At 36.5% G+C, this 17,548-nt stretch overlaps 2 protein-coding genes across 2 annotated transcripts in view; one reads left to right on the top strand and one right to left on the bottom strand.

Moving 5' to 3' along the window:
• Nucleotides 1–17,548, bottom strand: part of NBEAL1 (neurobeachin like 1) — a 175,565-nt gene that overhangs the window by 154,118 nt on the left and 3,899 nt on the right. The window contains exon 2 of the mRNA XM_060152294.1: nucleotides 2,024–2,115. Within this exon, the coding sequence (XP_060008277.1) occupies nucleotides 2,024–2,115 (92 nt within the window). The remainder of the gene's footprint in view (nucleotides 1–2,023; nucleotides 2,116–17,548) is intronic.
• On the top strand, nucleotides 14,707–14,871 carry LOC132521691 (translation machinery-associated protein 7-like). Its single transcript, XM_060151350.1, has one exon. The coding sequence runs from the start codon at nucleotides 14,707–14,709 to the stop codon at nucleotides 14,869–14,871; it is 165 nt and encodes a 54-aa protein (XP_060007333.1).

Here is a 17,548-nt window from a genome sequence, read left to right on the forward strand (position 1 = left end):
GCATAACCATATTGTTTCTTAAGTTCATTGCCTTGGTCCAAAGCGCTAATGATTTTTTTCTCTGAATTATTACAATTACCCCTTAACTGGGCTTCTTGCCTTCAGTCTCAACCCTTTCCAATCCAACCTCCATAATGCCACCAAAGTGACTTTTAAAAAACAAACTTGATCATGATACTCTTTTTTTTTTTTATAATTTATTTTATTTATTTATTTTTGGCTATGTTGGGTCTTCGCTGCTGCGCTCAGCCTTTCTCTAGTTGCGGCAAGCGGGGGCTACTCTTGGTTGCAGTGCGCGGGCTTCTCATTGCGGTGGCTTCTCTTGTTGCAGAGCACATGCTCTAGGCACGTGGACTTCAGTAGTTGTGGCATGTGGGCTCAGCAGTTGTGGCTCGCGAGCTCTAGAGCACAGGCTCAGTAGTTGTGGCACACAGGCTTAGTTGCTCCGCAGCATGTGGGATCTTCCCAGACCAGGGCTCAAACCCGTGTCCCCTGCATTGGCAGGCGGATTTGTAACCACTGTGCCACCAGGGAAGTCCCATGATACTCTTATGCAGAAAATTCTTTAGTAGAGCCTTGTATCTTCCATAACAAAAAGTCAAAGTCCATTAGTAATGCATTTGTGGCACTTCATGATCTGGCTCCCATGTGATTCTCCAGGTTCAACTCACCTGTGTCTAAACTCTCACTGCTTACCTCCACCCCCAAACTGCAAATATTTTCGTCCTTGAAGATTTTTAATTCACCAGATACTTTTTCATCCTCAACCACCACCCATTTCTCTCCTCTTCTCTCAACACATCTCTATAAATGGAGTTGCTTTTGCGGCTAAAAGTATGTCCTCATTTCTCCAGCTTTTAACCACAGCAAACCTAACCTCTCTTACCTAGGTCCACAAGATGACTTGAGATACAATATGAACTTTATCTGGGAAGTGGGCCTGGGAACAGTGAGATTGCAGAAACAGATGTAGGCAGAGGAATGGGAGAAAATATTTGTAATTTCACTTATACATTTCCATAAGATGCTAATTTTTCCCTCATGATTTTCAAACCTAGTTTTAAAAAATCCTAAAACTTAACCTCTTCCAAGATGTTTATTTTTCCCTCATTTTATGATTTTCAAACCTAGTTTTTAAAAATCTGAAAACTTAACCTCCTCCAAGATGTTTTCTAAGGCCCTTCTCTAAAGCTAGGAAAAGAAGTATAATAAGTTTCAACTACAATAGAATGCCTGTCATATAATAAAGAAATTTTATGCAAATGAATAAAGTGATGCATGGTGGACCCTTAGATAGTTTCAAAAAAGGGGTTGGCCACGTCTGAATAACTCACCCACCCCAACTTTCTGGGAGGGGAGAGGAGCTGGAGACTGAGTTCAATCACATGGTCAATGAAGTAATAAGACCCAACAAAACTCTGACACCCAGAGCTCAAAGAGCTTCCTTCTTTGAATGCACTGATGTTCAGGGAGAGCAACATGCCCTGACTCCAAAGGGAGAGAGCATGGAAGCCCTGCATCCAAGACCCTCCCAGGCCCTGTCCTACATGTATCCTTTATAATAATACTGTAATCATAAGTATAGGACTATCAGTGAGTTCTGTGAGTTAATCTAACAAATTATTGAACCTGAGGGAGTCATGTCAACCCCTAAATTTACAGCCTGTTGATCAGAAATGTCGGTGGCTCCCAAGACTTGCTAACGATGTCTGAAGTGAGGGCAGTCTTGTGGAGGACTTTGCCTTTAACTCATGGGATCTGGCGCTAACTCCAGGTAGTGTCAGAATTGAAATGAATTGCAGGACACCCAGTTGCCAGTGGCTGAACAAAGTAAAGAAGAGGCTTCTAGAAGTCACGTCTAGTATCAGCAAGAAAGACTGCTGTGATCAATCAGAAATGTCTGCTGTGAAAGCAGGGTTATGTGTGTCACATAACTGCCATCCTTGTAATGTCATCAATGAAGTTTTTGTACCAAAAATTAACAAACTCACCCAAGGGTAGGAAATTAAGTGTTTCAACATACCTGGTAGGCAGCTTTTCAAAGTCAACATCTAAGAATTGTTCATAGTTAGAAACAAAATTGTCCAACCACAGCTTCAGGTAATCTGGATCTTTCTGAAATAAGAAAACCATTTTAATATTAAGTACATCTTTCAGGAATTTTTTTTAAAAATGCTTTTACTCCTATTGAGCAGATATGAATTGATAAATCTAAAGAAACAATAATATGAAATCTCTAAATGATATACAGAAGACAGATGTGTTGTTTTAAAATGTATATTAAGTATAGTGAACCCATGGCACTCACACAAGGAGCTACAATCTGAAAAATGTCCTATAAGATTCTAAACAATTTGCCCTCCCCTATCTCTGTGGCCTTATCCACTGTCACCCTGTACTCTACTGGCTTCCTGGCTGTTACTAGGACATACCAGACATGCTCCCATCTCAGGCCTTTGCAATGGCTGTTTTCTCTACCCAGGACACTCTTCCATCAGATAGATGAATGGCTAATTCCTACATCTTCAAGTCATTCTTTAAATGGCTTATTCTCAATGAGGCCAAATTTTACCACCCTTTCTTAAACGTTCTCACTAACCTTTACCTTCTACCCTATTCTGTTGCCCCACCTCATGGTGCCTTCTCACCTTCTAACATACTGTATAATTTATTTATTTATTAATTTATTATCTGTCATTTCCCCTAGACTGTAGGCTTCACAATTTCAAGGCCTATCTAAGGGCCCACCACAAGTGATTTCTTTTTACTAATGGACACCAAGTGCCTAAAACAGCTCCTGGCATTGATCAGGTGCCCAATGAATTAATGAAAAATATAAAATGCAGTAATAAGATAAAATGGGAGATGGATCATTAACCTAAACATAAAAACTAAAAAATCTTCTAAAAGAAAATACAGAATACCTTTGCAACCTTGGGGTAGACAAAGATTTCTTAGCTAGGACACAAAAATCACAAAGCAAAAAAAGAAAAAAATAATAATTTGTCTTAACCAAAATTTAAAACTTTGATTCATCAGAAGACACCATTAAGAAAATGAAAAGGCAAGCCATATGCCAGCTGAAAATATTCTCAGTACATATATCTGACAAAGGACTTGTACCAAGAATATATAAAGAACTCCTATGAATCAATGTAAATAGGACAACTCAATTTAAAAATGAGCAAAAGGTTCAGACATTTCACAAAAGAAGATACACAAATGGCCAAGTAGCATGCAAAAGCATTCTCAACATTATTAGTTATCGAGGGAAATGCAAATTAAAATGAAATGGAATACCATTACACACCCACTAGAATGGCTAAAATTTAAGACTTTCCATACCAAGTGTTGGTAAAGATGTGGAGTAACTGGAACTCACATTTCTGGTGGGAGTATAAAATGGTATAATCACTTGGAAAACAGTTTGGCAGTTTCTTTTAAACATAAATATACCACATGGCCCAGTCATTCCTCTTAAGAGAAGTGAAAACATATATCCACAAAAACAAGTTGTACAAAAATGTTCATAGAAGATTTATTTTTAATAGCCCCAAACTGGAAACAAACCAAAATTCTATCAACAAGGTTAACTGATGAATTGTGGTATATTCACACAATGGAATGCTATTCTGCAATAACAATGAATGAACTGTTGATACGACAATGAACAGAAATTTCAAAAACATGTTGAGCAAAAGACGCCAGGCATTAAGCATATACACTGTGTGATTTCACTTATACAAAGTTCTAGAGCAGGCTATGGTGACAGAAATTAGATCACTGATTGTCTTTCAGAGGACTGACTACAAAGGGGCACAAAGAAAACTTTCCTAGGTAATAGAAATTTTCCATTTGTTTTATTAGGTAGTAGTGACACAAATGTTTGCTTGTATCAAAACGCATCAAATTTGACACTTAAAATCTGTGCATTTTTTTTTAGAAGATGTTGGGGGTACGAGTTTATTAATTAATTACTTTTGCTGTGTTGGGTCTTCATTTCTGTGCGAAGGCTTTCTCTAGTTGTGGCAAGCGGGGGCCCCTCTTCATCGCGGTGCGCGGGCCTCTCACTATCGCGGCCTCTCTTGTTGCGGAGCACAGGCTCCAGACGCGCAGGCTCAGTAGTTGTGGCTCACGGGCCTACTTGCTCCGCGGCATGTGGGATCCTCCCAGACCAGGGCTCGAACCCATGTCCCCTGCATTAGCAGGCAGATTCTCAACCACTGCGCCACCAGGGAAGCCCAAAAATTTGTGCATTTTAAGGTCTGTAAGTTACATCTCAAAGATGATTTGAAAAAAACCATGATTCCTCAGAAATGTCTTTTTAAATATAAATTACATCATTAAAAAAGATGCTCAGGGCTTCCCTGGTGGCGCAGTGGTGGAGAGTCCGCCTGACGATGCAGGGGACACGGGTTCGCGCCCCGGTCCGGGAGGATCCCACATGCCATGGAGCGGCTAGGCCCGTGAGCCATGGCCGCTGAGCCTGCGCGTCTGGAGCCAATGATGCTCAAATTTGTTTCCTTCACCTCATTAACACTTTTTTACTCCAGTCAATTTCAACATGATATCAGGAGTCTTACTTACTCATTAAATATCACTGGTTAGGTACTGCTCTTGGATAAAGGGAACTCAAATAATTTATTTCCCTAAAATAAAAGCATTACACACAAATCAGAATTCCTAACAGAATGTTCCCAGAATATGCAGACTGCTAACCTTTTGTGTATTTATTTTTTCTATTAATATACTGTTCCAAAATCAGATCATAAATTGTTATAATCCACATCATCACTGAGAAGACAGGAATATTTCAGAAAAAGAACTACCTCTTGTGAGAAATTTTCTCAAGGATTTCATTAATTGCTTTTTTCATTTCCAACCAGCACTTCATTCATTCATACATTCATCAGGATAAGACTCCAGAAATACAGGTAGCCGGAGTTTTCGTTATCACGGTTCCTTTTTAATAAAGCAGAGTTTTAATAAACTCTGTAAAAGTTCAGCACAAAACAGTTTATAATGCCATAAAGAATTAATGTATTCCTCCTCATAGTTTATTTAGAAATTCTACCATATCTAGTTCAAAGTCTGAAAGTCAGAGTTACCAAGTGTTTGGTAATTGAGAGTTTGTTAAGTACAGAGTTCTCCTACGAAGTTGAGCAACTAACTATAAAGAAAGAAATGGTACTTAAAGCTGGAAATGTTTTATTTAGTAAGAAGTGAAGCAGTTACATTTTTTTTTGAGATTCTGCAATGTGCAAAGTATTATAGCAGGTATTTAAAAAGTGTACATCATCCCATTTACTCCTTACAACCATCTAGAGGTTTCATTTCCCCCATTTTACAGGTTAGAAAAGCAAAGTTCTAAGGATATATAACTTATCCATAGTCATACAGCTAGTCATAAATAGTGCTGGGATTAAAATGCAAAGATATATGAATCCAACTGTGCTCTTTCTACTACACTACACTACACTGTCTTTGAACTGTGAGCAGGAATAAAATGGAGCTTAGTGGACAAAAAGAGGAAAAGAGGAACTAAGGATCAGTAAACTCAAGGCCATAAACAACTTAACACATAAAACAGCCACATTCCACACAGCCTGAGAAAACCCTTAAGAAGATCTATACTTTACTGCCAAAGGCCATAAAAGGAAAAATGTCCACACACCCAGAAACAATATTAATTAAATCTCAAGCTTAGCCACTTTCATGGTTAAGAGAGCTGGATACAATGAAACACCACAGTAGGGTCTATCTCTCCATTTGTATGATATTTATTAACACAACACACAAATGTATTAAGTACTACAGGAGCACTGAGGCCAGATTACATGGATTCTAACCCCTGCTCTGTCACTTTCTTGAACAAGTCACCCTATGTTTGCACAACAGTTTCTTCTATAAAAATGAAGATAATGATAGTAGCTTTCTTTACAGGGTTGTGAAAATTAAATAACCTAGTCAAGGGCACATAGTATATGCTAAGTATAATGTTACTTTTTTTAAAGTTATTAATTTATTTTTAAATTTATTTATTTATTTACTTATGGCTGCATTGGGTTTTCGCTGCTGCGCATGCTCTTTCTCTAGTTGTGGCGAGCGGGGACTACTCTTCATTGTGGTGCACAGGCTTCTCACTGCAGTGGCTTCTCTTGTTATGGAGCACAGGCTCTAGGCACACGGGCTTCAGTAGTTGTGGCACACGGGCTCAGCAGTTGTGGCTCGCAGGCTCTAGAGCACAGGCTCAGTAGTTGTGGCGCACAGGCTTAGTTGCTCCACGGCATGTGGGATCTTCCTGGACCAGAGATTGAACCCGTGTACCCTGCATTGGCAGGCGGATTCTTAACCACTGCACCACCAGGGAAGTCCCTAATGCTATTTTTATAACCTATTATGTGCCTAAATTACGGCTCACTCACAAAACAGGAATGTCCTATGCTACACATACACATTTAAATATTTCATGATCCCCTGTGCCACATGATTTTAACTGTATTCTTTTCCTTTCAAATCTCTGCATTTGCTCTCAGTGTAACTTTGGGGAAGTTACTTCATCTCTCTGATCTGTTCTTGATCTATAAAATGAAGGTAATACTTCCCTTCATAGGGCTGTTGAAAGCACTGAATGAGATAATACATATAAGGCACTCAGCAATACCTGACATTTAGCAAATGCTCAATAAAATAAGCAATTATAAAATGATTAAAATCAACTTTATTGATCTTGTACTCAAATATTCATCCAATCATCTGCCGTTAAGACAGTCCTTCATTTGGACTGTTATGTAGCTCCCTACAGGTCTCTGTAGCTTCAGTTTCTCTCACCTACACACAGTTACTAATGGGGTTTGTTAAATTTGAATCTAATCATCTTTTCTCTCCTGTCCAAATACTTTCAACGTCCCCCCATTACCAGAGGATGAAGTCTAAACACTTAGATGTGCTGTCCAGTGCAGTGACCACTAGCCGAATGTGATTATTTAAATTACATTAAAGCACAGGAGGCTTTTACCTTCTTATAACATCCACTCCTCCACTGGGAGGCTTTAGTGGGTAACAGAATTAAGGGATCCATACAATTTCACCTAGTTCTTATGGGCTAGGGTTACAGGTAAGAATGGGGAAACACCTTACTTCCTCCACACAACGATATTTGGGCTGTAGTATTCTTTCAAGTTTTATAAACTTTTAGATACATACATATATTTCAACCATATGTTGGACAACTTGCAACTTACATATGAGTTGCATTTTAAAAGTTAATTTCAGTCAGTTATATTCATAACATATTTTTAATGTCCTAGCAAAAGAAGATAAATTCCTCCCACAGAAATACTAGGCCAGCCCTCAAGGTTTTATAATAGAACTCAGCTGCTTCAAAAAACATTTAATAAGTACATGCCAACCATGTACCAACCAGGGACAGTGCTAGACTCTATGGACATGAAGACAAAACATAATCTTATATCAATTATTCCTCAATTAAAAAAAACCATAACCTTGTCCTCAAAGTGCTCTTTTTTCAGTAGGAAAGAAGAGCATAAACAAATATGTGCAAAACATCATGAGAGGTAGAACAGTTGTGAAAAGTATCAAAACAATACAGAGGGAGCTACTGAATCTGTCAAGGTTGGAGGTAACTGAGTAATAAAAATACTCAAAAGTTTTCACAAATCATAAACAGATATTCTCAAGGAGAGAGGAGGGGAGAGGGGAATTCCAGACAGATAGAAAATAGCAAGATATGCTCAAAGGATGTACAATATTTGGTATTGTCCCACCATGGAAAGAACAGGAAGCAGTGGGACAGGTGCATAGAATTATGACTGGAGAAGTCACCATTTCCTAAGCAAGTACTTAACAATACTGTCGGTTTCGATGAGAACAGATACAATTTGAAAAGTTTAAAAAAAAAGAGAAAAAGGAAAGATGGCTATGTTTAATCAAGTTAGAGAAGCACTAGTTAAGCAAAATTAAACAAGACTTTTAACAATACATTATCTTTAAGATGACATGCGGGACTTCCCTGGTGGCGCACTGGTTAAGACTCCACACTCCCAATGCAGGGGGCCCGGGTTCCATTCCCTGGTCAGGGAACTGCAGCAACTAAGAGTTCGCATGCCACACTAAGGAGCCCACCTGCCGCAACTAAGGAGCCCACGAGCCACAACTAAGGCCCAGCACAACCAAATAAGTAAATAAATAAATTTTAAAAAGATGAACTATGCCTTATGAACGCCATTGGAAGGGGTGAATATAATATGAAATTTCTGAAACTCATACAACCACAAACCTTATCTTCCTGACTCAATTTCATTAATTTTATCAAAGAACCAACTTTTTATTTGGTTGATCCTTTCTATTATGTTTATTATTAATTTCTGCTCTTTCCAAAAGCATTTTATTAAATGAAATCACAAACATACAAAAAAGGTGGAGAGAATGGTATGACTCAGTTTCAACAACTTTCAAATCATGCGTAACCAATCTTCTTTCACTTATAGCCCCATCCTCTAATGTTACTTTTAAGCAAACCCAGATATCATATTTCATCCACAAATATTTCAATGTGTATCCATAAAAGGTATCTTTTAAAATATGACATTATCATATCTAAAAAAATTAGCAGTTCTTTAATATCAGTTGATGTTCAAATTTTCCTGACTTGCTCACAAAAGCCTTTTTTAGATTTTTCTCTTTTTTTTGATGTAGACCATTTTTAAAGTCTTTATTGAATTTGTTACAATATTGCTTCTGTTTTATGTTTTGGTTTTTTGGCCTCGAGGCATGTGGGATCTTAGCTCCCCAACCAGGGATTGAACCCGCACCCCCTGCATTGAAAGGCAAAGTCTTAACCACTGGACCACCAAGGGAAGTCCCACAAATGCCTTTTTTAACAGATAAGATCAGGACCCAAATAAAGTCCATAAATTGCAAACTGTTGGTATATCTTTTAAGTCTTTTTAAACCTGTAGGTTTCTATTACATTTCTTTTTTTTTTTTTTTTTGCCCTAATTTATTTGTTGAAGACACTGGGCCATTTGTCATTTAGTATTTCTCGCATTAGGGATTTTGCTGACTGCACATCTTTATGTCATTTAACATGTTCCTCAGTCCTCTGTACTTCCTGCGAAGTAGTAGATCTACAGACTGTCAGATTTAGAGATTTTTTTTTTCCCCAAAAAAACACAACATAGGTGGTGTTATACATGTCCTTCAAAAGATAAATTTCTAGTTATCTCTTACATGATGTTAGAAGCTACCTATTATCTTTTCCTAGATCCAATATTTTATTATGAGTAATTTCTGTAATAAACCTTATAATTTCCTTATACCACCATGACTACTAGAAAGATCTGAAGAAGGAAGAGCTATTAATTTATTTTCAAACTCACTTCCAGATTCTTAATTAAAATTATATCCAGATACAGATTGTATTTATGTCATTCATCCCAAGCTGTTAAATAATGAATAATTTTTATTAAAATTAAACATTCCGTGATACATGTCAACCTTCTTATGTACACTTCCTTCAACAACTGAAAAATAATAAATTTCAGAATTTTCACATCAAAGAAAAAAAGCCCTCACAATTTCCTTCACTCTACTTTGGGCCTATTCTGTTCTTTCCTTGTCTTCTTGAAATGGATGATATATTAATAATATATTCCTACATAACAAATTAAATTTAGGAGCTTGAACAACAAATATCATCTCAGTTTTTCAGGGCCAAGAATTCAAAAACAGCTTAGGTGGGTGGCTGTGGCTCAGCATTTCTCACAAACCTGTAATGAAGACGGAAACTAGGGCTGCAGTCATAGCAAAGCTTGACTGGGCTGAAGGAACTTTCAACTTCACTCACGTGGTGGTTGGCAAGGTTTCAGTTGTCCGCAACAAGGGCTTCTCCATAGGGCTGCACACAACATAGCAGCTTGCTTCCCCCAGAGCGAATGATCCAAGGAAAAAAAGAGTAACTGAGATGGAAACAACAGTGTCTTTTCTAATTTCGGAAATGACATACCATCAGTTTTGCCAAATTCTACTGCTCACAGACAAACCCTGATACAATGTAGGAGAGGACTATAAAAGGGTGTGAATACCAGGAGGTAGGGATCTTGAAGGCTGGCTACCACAAATGACTAGTTCATTTATTTTTAGCCTCTTTCTCTAACACATTTATAGCCATAAATTTTCCTAAGTAATGCTATAGGCACCCCCCATTTAGAAGCTCTAAAATGCTTACTTTTATCATTCAGTTCCACCTCCCCGAAATTCTAATTTTCCTTCATTACTTGTTCTTTAATCAAAGGTTTGTTTTCAAGTGCAGTTCATGACTTTTTTTTTTGCTATTTCTTCCTTAGCAACATTTCTTCCTTAACCACATTCGTGTCAGAAAACATACTCTATTTCAATCATCTGAAATTTGTTGAAACTCGCTTTAAGGTCTGTCATATCATCATTTTTGTAAATATGTGTGCTTGAAAGGAATGTATGGGTGTTGTTCTACATAAATCCCTTTTTAAATTTGTCGATCCTATTGATTAAATCTTCTGTATCTTTACTGATTTTTTTCTTTGGTCTGTTCATTCTACCAATTACTGAGAAAAAAATACTAAAATATGATAAATTGAATTAAAAAACTGCCATGACTGTCATATGTTCATTTCTCTGTAGTTCTGTCAATGCTTGCTTCAGAGACTAGGTTATGAGGTACACACAAATTTAAAACTGTTATATTTTCCTGATGAACTGTTGTTTTGCTGAAAATGACTTTATTTCACTTTCCTCTTTGAAAAAATGTCACTTGGTTGGAAATTCTACATTAGTATTTTCTTTAAAGATATCAATCCATTATCCTTTCCCTTCCATCATTATTACTGAAAAATCAGCTATTAATGTGTAATCCCTTTGAAGATAATCTTTTTTTCCTCTGGCAGCTTTTCAGAATTTTCTCTTTCCCTTTGGTTTTCTGCAAAACCACTGTGGTTTCACTATGATGAATCTTGGTATGGAATTTGTTTTATTTTTTCTCCTTGAGTTTTACTAGACTTTCATCAATCCTGGAAAGCTCTCACCTGCAATCTCTTCAAATATTATCATTTGTTTCATGCTTTCTTTACTCTCCTTTTCAGAGTCCAATTAAATATGTGTTAAATGTTTTCATACTATCCTTCAGAACCTTCCATATTTTCCAACTCTTTGACTTCCTAGGATATATTCTAAAATAATTCTTATGACCTCCCTTCCAACTCTCTAATTCTCTTCAGCTATCTAAACTCGTATCCAATTTATTGGTTTTTAAATATCATTATTGGGATTTCTTTCCTATTTCTAGACATCCTTTTTTACAACTGCTTTTTATACCACATTTCTCTGATTCTAAGACATATAATTTTTTACATTTTGGGATCTTTGAAATCAAAATGCATCTTATAATTGCTGTCAGAAAGGCTGCTGTTATATTTGTCACTGCCTGTGCAAACCTGGTAACAGGTGTTCATGGTGATGTCCTTTTGCTAGATTTATGTGCACAGCTGGTACTCCAACATGTTGAGATTACCTGCTGTTCAAAATGTCTTCAAAATATTATACTAAATTAATCAGTAAAATGAAGTTATTGTGTACACAGACAGGCATGAAAACAGAGCAGCAGGGTATAATTTGACATTAATGATGAAAATCTATACTAAGATTGTTTTTCCTTTGTACTTTTGTTCATGCCTTATATGTGTCTGGAACACCCTCTGTGACTATTAAACTATTAATTCTTTAAAACCTCAATCAAATGCTACCTCTTCAACTAAGCAATCGCTGATGACTTCATTCATCCTCCCTTAGGTCCCACATCCCACAATCTAAGTGGGAAACTGACTCTAGTTGGAAAAGCATGACCTCAGATGAACTCACAGTCAATTAACCAGATGAAAGTTATAAAATTTTGATGGAAATTCTGATAAAAAACCAGTCACATCCAGGAAAGATTTGGAAACCATTTTAACACAAAGAAAAGAAGCAATATTCTAATAGAGGTCTGTGCATAAAAATAGGCTTAGAATACACCAACCCCTAATGACAAAGATTTTTTTACTTTAGGTATTTCTTAAATTTTAAGTAACTATTCATTCAGATAACTATTTTAATGAAGTTCTACATTTGATCAATAGAGTGTAGAGAATTCTCAGTTAAAATTAACAAGGCTTGAAAAGACCAACATCTAGAGTATTGGAATGTTAGGTGTAATATGTCCTGTTGCTTTTTGTGTTCATCTTGGAGTTTCACACATAGTTAACAGGTAAAGAAATTTCTGCTTCAAGTGTTTTTGGGAAGTCAGTCAAGTGATCATGTAGCACTGCAGTGCAGGATGTCAATAATTGGGAAGGTTGTGCATATATGGGGACAGGGGGTACACAGGAACCTCCTGTACTTTCTGTTCAATTTTGCTGTGAACCTAAAACTTCTCTAAAAATATAGTTTATTAATTTTTTTTAAATGACCAAATTTTTTAAAAGAGGAAAAATATTAAATTCAAGGGATAAAATGACAGTAAGTAACATGTACATACAGTAGGCATCCAATAAAAACTAGCTAAATTGGACTAAAATAAATTCCTTAGAAAGGAAAAGCATATCACTATGTATGCATTAACTAAATATAACATTGACACTTTTTAAATGGGACTTATAAGTTTAAAACAATATTCAAGTTTCATATCAGATGGAAGTTTTTCAAATTTGATATCCTAATGATTTGTAGTAGTAAACGTAACTAATTTACACAGATTTTTCAATCACATGCATAAAAGTACTTTAACTAAAAATCTCTGAATAATGAAATTTTTACTTTCTTTTGCATATCTGTATTTTCTAAATTTTCTACAGTTAACTTGTATACCTTAAATTTAAAATTTTTTAAAGCTTGTTATAAAAGTAAAACATCTTTACTACTTTTTCTTAGAGCATAAATCTAAATTAGAAAGTCTATATATTGTCATGCTTCAAATGAGGTTCATTCATTACAAAATAAAATTTTATATTTTAAAACTTAGTTAAATGTTACATTTTGACAAAAATCATAAGTCAAAATTATTCAGTAAAGTATAAACCCACCTCACAATGACACCATAAATTGAAATAGTACATATCTTTCCTACTATTCTAAAGTTTATTGTCAGGAAAGATCATGTAGTAGTTAAATTAAAGGCATCAAACAAAACCACTGGGGTTTTTTTAGAGACAAACTGTTTTGAAATGCTTGAATGACTTTTGTGTGGAATGCATGGATCAGTTAATGCTTTGGTTCAACCAAAGAATAATTTTACCAGTTTAAATCTAAGTCACAAGACATAAATTAAAAGAAAATGCTGGGCTTCCCCGGTGGCGTAGTGGTTGGGAGTCCGCCTGCCAATGCAGGGGACACGGGTTCGTGCCCCGGTCCAGGAGGATCCCATATGCCGCGGAGTGGCTGGGCCCGTGAGCCGTGGTCGCTGGGCATGCGCGTCCGGAGCCTGTGCTCCGCGACGAGAGAGGCCACAGCAGTGAGATGCTCGCGTACCGCAAAAAAAAAAAAAAAAAAAAAAAGAAAATGCTGATATTCCTTAGATATAGTTAAGAATAAGTTTGAAAGGTCCTTGGCCAGATAAGCACAAAAATCAAGAGTAAACATTTTAAAACTTTAATAGCAGTTTGTCAGTGATTTTAAGTCTGTTGAATTCAATTCAAAAATAAAATGGGGGCTTGTATTTTTAACATCTTTTTTCCCCACTCTTTTTAGAACTACTTTGCTAAAGCCACCAATTAATCTCTTAACTGGAATCCAATACACACTCCATAATGCTTTTCTTCAAAGCTATGTTGAATTTGACATCCCTCTACTTTCTGAGGCAACCACTCACTCCTGGCTCTCCTCCCATTCAAACTCCTGACTCTTCTTCCTCTATCCTCCTCTTAAAAGATAATATTCTTCAGGACTCCCTGACTTTTGAACCTCTTCCCTTCTTACTCTCATGTAACTCTTCAATAATTGCCAGTATGACAACTCTCAAATCTTTATTTCCAGCACAGACGGCCTTCTGAACTCCATTTCGTGGGGTGTTTCTCTACCTAGATATTCCCCAGGCACTGCAAACTCACATGTTTACCTGAAAACCTGGTGAACTTGCACTAGCTAACTTGGTGAATGGGATGACCTAGTACAAGTCTGCAAAACCAAAAAACCTGAAAATTATTTTAGGCTCTTCCTTTTCCCTCTTCCTCCACACCTACACATTGAAGGGCTATCAATTCAACCTTCTACCAGGGAAATTTAAATTTTGATATTCAAAAGGAAAGAATAATAAAAAAAATTGCCATGCATCTTAACAACTTTTTAGAGTAGTGCATAAGCTCCTCAAGTCAAACCACAAAGGTAGTAATATTCCTTTCCTAAGGGCAAATCTCACATCTATTGACAAAAAATACTCATTTCTTGCTTTCTTTCACATCTAACTTCCTAAAATGAACATGTAATTGGTAACCAATACTACTAAGCTGATGATTTTGTTTTGTTTTGCCTTAGAGTCAAACAACATTACTTTCTTTATATACAAGGTCATTATTAAGCCAGAGTAAATTGAGAGCTATTTCTATCTACACTTTGCACATATCAGAGACTTATTAAAAATGGGTTGCGGTGGCAGGGATGGGGGAAAGGGCAGCAGGCACCATGTCGGGCCGCGAAGGTGGCAAGAAGAAGCACCTGAAGCAGCCCAAGAAGCAAGCCAAGGATATGGATGAGGAAGATACGGCATTCAAGCAGAAACAGAAGGAAGAGCACAAGAAACTTGAGCTAAAAGCGAAGGCCGTAGGGAAAGGTCACAGGTGGAATTAAGAAATCTGGCAAAAAGTAAGCTGTTCCTTGTGCCTGAAGCAATGATGATCCTTAATTCCATTCCTGTTTAAACATCTGGATTAAACATCTGGATTCCCTGCCATAACATCTGTTGCTACCCATAGCTAGAATAAGTGTTGTCTTGGAACCTAATGCACATTTAAGAATAAACTTTTGTAAAAAAAAAAAAAAAAAACCATACAGTGGCTCATCTTGTCTTTAGTTCCTCTCAGCCATTTCTACCTCAGCTATGAGATCCGCATAAACCCAGCCCAGAATCCTGCCAATCCTGTGTCCTTAAGCCCCTGTCCTATCCTGAATTCTGTACCACCTGGAATTAAACCAACTCATTTGAAATGAAAAAAAAAAAGGGCTAAATTATAAGAGTTGATGTATATTGGTACGCCTTGCCAAAAGTTTCACTTACAATTACAACCAAAATTGTATAAATAAATTACAATTTCCTCATTAGAAGAATATTCATTCATCCGTTTTTTTCCAAATCTATATATAAAAAGAGGTACATGCCTTTTTATCTGAATAAAACACCTATAAGTTCTGTTTTCCTTATGAAGCAAAACTTTTATTCTGAAAAGGAAGTTTACTCTGAGCTCATTGCAAAACTATCTATTTCAGTCATATTCCAGATTTAGCAGGACAAAGGGCAACAGCAGGAAATGGAGCATCACCAAGATCCAAAGCAAACTTGGTTTAGAGTAAAAAAAAAAAAATCCCAAATCATTACTGGGATAATTAAGCGCTATGCTTGAAAGCAAAAATAAATAGATTAAAAATTAAGATGGGAGGACTTCCCTGGTGGCACAGTGGTTAAGAATCTTCCTGCCAATGCAGGGGACACAGGTCTGAACCCTGGTCCAGGAAGATCCCACATGCCGCGGAACAACTAAGCCCGTGCGCCACAACTACTGAGCCTGTGCTCTAGAGACCACGAGCCATAACTACTGAGCCCACGTGCCACAACTACTGAAGCCTGCGCACCTAGAGCCCGTGCTCTGCAACAGAAACCACTGCAATGAGAAGCCTGCACACCTCAACGAAGAGTAGCCCCCACTCACTGCAACTAGAGAAAGCCCGTGTGCAGCAACAAAGACCCAACGCAGCCAAAAATTAATTAATTTAAAAATAAAATAAAAATTAAGACGTTCATGAGCACAGCTTCATCACTACTGGTAAAAAGACAAGAGAGTATTTCCCACTATCATTATACCATATAAAGACAAAATAGAAGTAATCTTGATACACATACTCTCATGCTCATATACATATTCTTTACATGCTAATAAAGATTACATTTTTATATTTCTTAGCTTACCCTTACAGTGCATTTAAATACAGTCAATTCATTTTGTTCTCAACAACTTTGAAAGATACGCAAAATAATTATTTTTTCCATTTGAAACATGAAAAAACTGAAACATAAAGAAACTAGGTAACCTGTCTTTGGGTCCTTAAAATCAGAAACAGAATTGGGACTAAATCTTGGCTCTAATTCTGAAGTTTCACAAAATTTTCCAGTGTAAATTGAATCTCAAAAAAAAAACAGCTAGTGACAAAAATGAACCATGAATTTCAACCCACATTGCCACATTTCAAAATGTCATGTTTTTACTCACTTTGTATCTTTTTACTGAGTTAATGCAGTTGATACTTTCCATTACACAGAACGAAAATGAATTAATCTTATCAAAGAATTTGAGGACTCAGTTTCTTCTGCATATTTCGGTGACCAACTGTAGCACTACCAAAAGGCTAAATGTTGAACAGAAATATATCCTTATGCCTATCTAAGGGGTGCACTTGAGACAGGGATACGTACGTATCTGTTCTATTCAACATATGAATTCCAAAAAGTTGTATGATAATGTAGAAACCAAAACTGTTTTCAGTGCCATCTCTCTTACCACAAGCACATTAAGAAATAATGTCAAAAGAAACAGGGAATTACATGGTGCCTAACACAGACAATATAAACTAAAATCTTTAGATATTAAAAAATAAAGTTACCTTCTACACTTGAGAAAAGTATGCTCAGATGAGAAGTAGTTAACTACTGTACTAAAATCCAGATACAAAATTAAACCTGTTTCCAAGTTAATGTTTAACTTATAAGAGCTATATGAAATGCACTGTTGATGAAATCCTTGACCCTAGGTGGGGATGACTGTTTGGAGGCAAGAAAAATTCAGACTACATAACTTAAATTAGTAGCCTAATACATTAGTGAAAGACCCTGTATAGAGCAGGAATGCTGGGTAATCAGAAATCATCCTGCCTCTATTATGTAATAACAACTACATGAGATTAATAAATAACCTACTAGGAAGATGCATGTTCTTAACAATGCAATTAAATCCTATTCCTAGAAAGTGAAAAGTTAGACCTGAAAACTTTGGTTAAAAAAACTGCAAAAAAAAAAAAAAAAAAAACTGCAAAGTTTTTTACCCAAATTCTTTTGAAATATTGCATTTAATATATGGGGACCCATCTGGTAAACTCTGAAACCAGGAATTTATTTTAATTCTACTTTAAAAACTTTAATCACTAGTATTTAAGCTCGCAACTAAACCCAGACTAATGGGAAAAAGACATTTCTATATCTCCTTAGTATTCCTTTGACCCAACAGTATTATCTAAGGGTTATTTCTGATACAGTCCT

This window comes from Lagenorhynchus albirostris, chromosome 6 (assembly GCF_949774975.1).
Source record: "Lagenorhynchus albirostris chromosome 6, mLagAlb1.1, whole genome shotgun sequence".
Classification (NCBI taxonomy): domain Eukaryota; kingdom Metazoa; phylum Chordata; class Mammalia; order Artiodactyla; family Delphinidae; genus Lagenorhynchus; species Lagenorhynchus albirostris.

What these genes read in the sequence shown, in the direction of transcription:
- LOC132521691 (XM_060151350.1), top strand. Translation starts at nt 14,707, where the DNA reads ATGTCGGGCCGCGAAGGTGGCAAGAAGAAGCACCTGAAGCAGCCCAAG.